Source organism: Carassius carassius, chromosome 10 (assembly GCF_963082965.1).
Source record: "Carassius carassius chromosome 10, fCarCar2.1, whole genome shotgun sequence".
Taxonomy (NCBI): domain Eukaryota; kingdom Metazoa; phylum Chordata; class Actinopteri; order Cypriniformes; family Cyprinidae; genus Carassius; species Carassius carassius.
Window position 1 is genome coordinate 1,030,919 of NC_081764.1, and position 3,673 is coordinate 1,034,591.

General features: G+C 30.8%; 1 protein-coding gene across 2 annotated transcripts in view; it reads right to left on the reverse strand.

Moving 5' to 3' along the window:
- Positions 1 to 3,077, reverse strand: part of LOC132151484 (dynactin subunit 2-like) — a 17,728-nt gene extending 14,651 nt beyond the window's left edge. The window contains exons 1-2 of one of the 2 annotated variants that reach the window (XM_059559600.1): positions 2,905 to 3,077; positions 868 to 936 (exon numbers count right to left, since the gene is read on the reverse strand). In XM_059559600.1, the coding sequence (XP_059415583.1) occupies positions 868 to 936; positions 2,905 to 2,940 (105 nt within the window). In that variant the 5' untranslated portion in view covers positions 2,941 to 3,077. Of the gene's footprint in view, positions 1 to 861; positions 937 to 2,904 lie in introns of both variants that reach the window. The other variant, XM_059559599.1, reaches the window with a different exon arrangement.
- Positions 3,078 to 3,673: the final 596 nt, after the last annotated feature.

The following is a 3,673-nucleotide window of genomic DNA, read 5'->3' on the forward strand; positions in this document are numbered from 1 at the left end:
AAGATTTTCAATATGGCAATGTTTTTTTATTTTATTAAAATTTTAGTTAATTTAGTACATCAAGTTAAACTAAATGAGAATGTGAAATGTTGTTTTGGTGACTAGCGGAAATAAAAATTTAGATTTCTTGTATTTTATTTAATTTCATTTAATTTTACAAAAATGTTTTCTATGGTTTTAGCTTTAGTTACCTACAACAGCCTTGATACATTTTTTTTAGGGGGGGGGGGGGCTAAATTATTCAAACAAGCACAACAAACCTTTTTTATCAGAAAAAATATATATATATATATAAGAATTCCCCAACAGATTGCACACGCAGCCCTAGAAGGAAGTGAAACACACACACATTATTTCTGTCACTGTCAAATTTATCCCCGTGTTCCCTAAAACTTTCCCTTTCTCAGGCTGTTAGTGTGAGCACTTACAAACAGCTTCGAGTCTACAAATCACATTTAGAAATAATGAATACAATTCTGTTCATGTTATGAACATGAGACATATTCTACAACCAAATTAAAAGAGTAAACCAGTCTTCAAGATTATTCATCTTATACAACCAGTGCCACACTTTACTGACTCAGACTTTTGTCATAATGTAATACGACCCACACACAGGCAAAATTAGGAAAATAAGTGTTCATAGTTCAACACCCCAATCCGAACCGTCCCGGATTAGAAAACAATCGAAAGGCAGGAAGATTGCATCCCATGCAGGTTCTGTGTTAGAAAACAAGGAAGTCTTACTTGCACAAACTATCATCCAGAGCGGGTCAGACAGTGATGGTGGGTTAGTGAATGATGAGGGAGAGTATAATTAGCTTTAATGTGAGTCTCACACACACACACACACGGGTAGACACTCACCGACTCAAACTGCGCCTGATCATCCTCAGGAAGATCACTCGTCTCATAGACGTCAGGCTCGTTGGAGGCCTGGGAGGAAATTATGTCATTTCAACAATATGATGTCAATCAAATGTGAGAGCAAAAACATAACAGACATAAAAGCTCAAGTGTAAATAGATCCATTTATAACTAACTTCTCATCACTATGCAAAGAAGTGGTGCTCTGTCTTGTTTTCCAGAGCAAATGAATAAATCAAGATGCATTTACTTGAGAAACAAGTAAATTTCTTCAACAAGAAATTAAGTCAGTTTATAATTATAAAAGAACAAATATCTGATAATGGAGTCAGAAAAATCTACTTTATTCAAAGGAGGAAACAAGTTTTTATTATTATAGAAATTTGTTCCTGTTTTAAGCACAAACTCACTTCATTTTGTCATTATTCCAAGAATTTACATGTTAAGTAAACGCATCTTGATTTAAGGATGTTTAGATATTTGCATTTGAAAAAAAAAAAGTGTGAAAGATTTAAATTTTTTACGTGAAACGTTTAATGTTAGGATTTTATGAATGTAAGGTTTTCTTTTTTGTTTTATGACCTTTTATAAGACCCACAGAAATATTGTATAAACACATTATAAACACCGTCATTCAAAATGTTGGTATTAGTAAGATTTTTAATGCTTTTAAAAAAAAAGTCTCTTCTGCTCATCAAAGCGGCATTTGATCAAAAATACAAAAAAAACTGTAATATTGTGAAATATTATTGTCATTTAATGTATTGGTTTTCTATTTTAATATACTTTAAAATGTAATTTATTTCTGTGATGCTCCGCTGTATTTTCAGCATCATTCCTCCAGTCTTCAGTGTCACATGATCTTCAGAAATCAGAATAATATGCTGATTTGTTATCAATATTTTATGGGAACCTGTAATACTTTTCTTCAGGATTCTTTGATGAATAAAAAGTTTAAAAGAACAGCATTTATTTAAAATAGAAATATTTTCTACCAATATAAGTCTTTATCACTTTATATCAATTTAACACATCCGTGCTGAATAAAAGCATTCATTTCTTTCAAAAAAATGAAAAAATAAATAAAAAATACCGACCCCAAACTTTTGAAAGGTAGTGTATATTGTTAAAAAATTTCTATTTTGAATAAATGCTTCTCTTTTTAACATTTTATTCATCAAAGAATCCTGAAAAAACTCTGATCAAATAAATTCAACCGTGATGAGCAAAAGAGACTTTTGAAATCATTTAAACCATAAAACCACTTTAAAAAACAACAAATCTTACTGATCACAAACTTTTGAACGGCAGTGTAAGTATATGTTATGTTGTGTGTGTGTATATATATATATATATATATATATATATATATATATATATATATATATATATATATATATATATATATATACATATAAAACATTAGAAAAATAGACAAACATAGACAAAAAATCATTGCTAGAATTAAAAAAAAAGTTTAGGGGGTCCAAATAAATAAACCAGCATTGAAACTCTATATTGATTGAGGAATAATTAAGTCTAACTCGGTGATGTAAACAAGTCAAATAAACGACTGCAATAAACATGAGATCAAAACACTGACATTATATTATTATTACACCCATCATCTCACATCTGGCCAACGCCCTTCACAAACATCTATTTCTAACAATCCTGTCTGAGATATAAAGGAGTGCAACAGTCCCTTTACACAAAATACACGCAACTAAAATCAGAAAACAGTCATTTGAACAATATTCAGAAGATGTTGTGTGTTTTGTTGACGAGCTTCAGTCAAAAACACGAGCGAACACTCCTCCAAAAAACTGAAATAACTCTACATCTCAAATCACTCGATAACTTTAAACATAATTGATCTTGTTATATTTACTTAGTACACTTAATTAGCCAACATATATATGAATTTATAAATATGAACGGTTGATTTTGAATCACCTCAGACCGTTAGCCGCGGCTAATGCTAATGCTAACGTACCGCGATGTTATTGTTGTTTACTAACGGAATTAATCACTTACGATGCCCGGCAGGTTCGCATACTTCGGGTCGGCCATTGCAGCACGCTGGGAAACGATTCTGATGTAATTCTATAAGCGGTTGCGATTCTTTACTGCAGTTTAAAGCAGATAGTAAGCGGCTGGATGAAGAGGAAGAACGAACGGGATCGACAGTGACAGCTGTGACGTCACACGCTAACAAAACCTCACGCGATCTCGCGAGCATTCGTGGATCAAGTGAAATATACCTGGAAACGGCTCCTAATCTTCCAAAGTGTTTTAGAAAAGGGAGTCACAAAACTCCCAAAAAAAACATATATTTATTTATTTATTAAAAAGCTATTAAAATGGTTAATTCAGGTTTCCCAGGAAAAAATGTGTCCCGATTTACCCGAATTCACACAATATAGGAAATGCAATAATTTAAATTTAAATAAATCATTTTAATACATGTGAATATATTTTAATAAATCATAAATTATTTTAATAAATTGTAGATTATTTTGAACTAACAACAACCAAATTAAAACGTTTAAAAAAAAAAAGAAAATTTTAATATTTTCTTTGGTTAAATGCATGTCATGTTACCATTAACCAACATCAGAAAACCGTGAACATGCAAATCTGATACTTAATTATTAAAATGTTTATTTATTGTTCAGTGGTACTTCAAGTAAATATATTAGGTGAAACTGGTTTAGCTGACAAAAAAGAAAAAAAAGCAGCATTTAAAGTAAATAAGAAATAACATGAATTTGTGCATTTTAATTTTACATTTAATTACAATTAC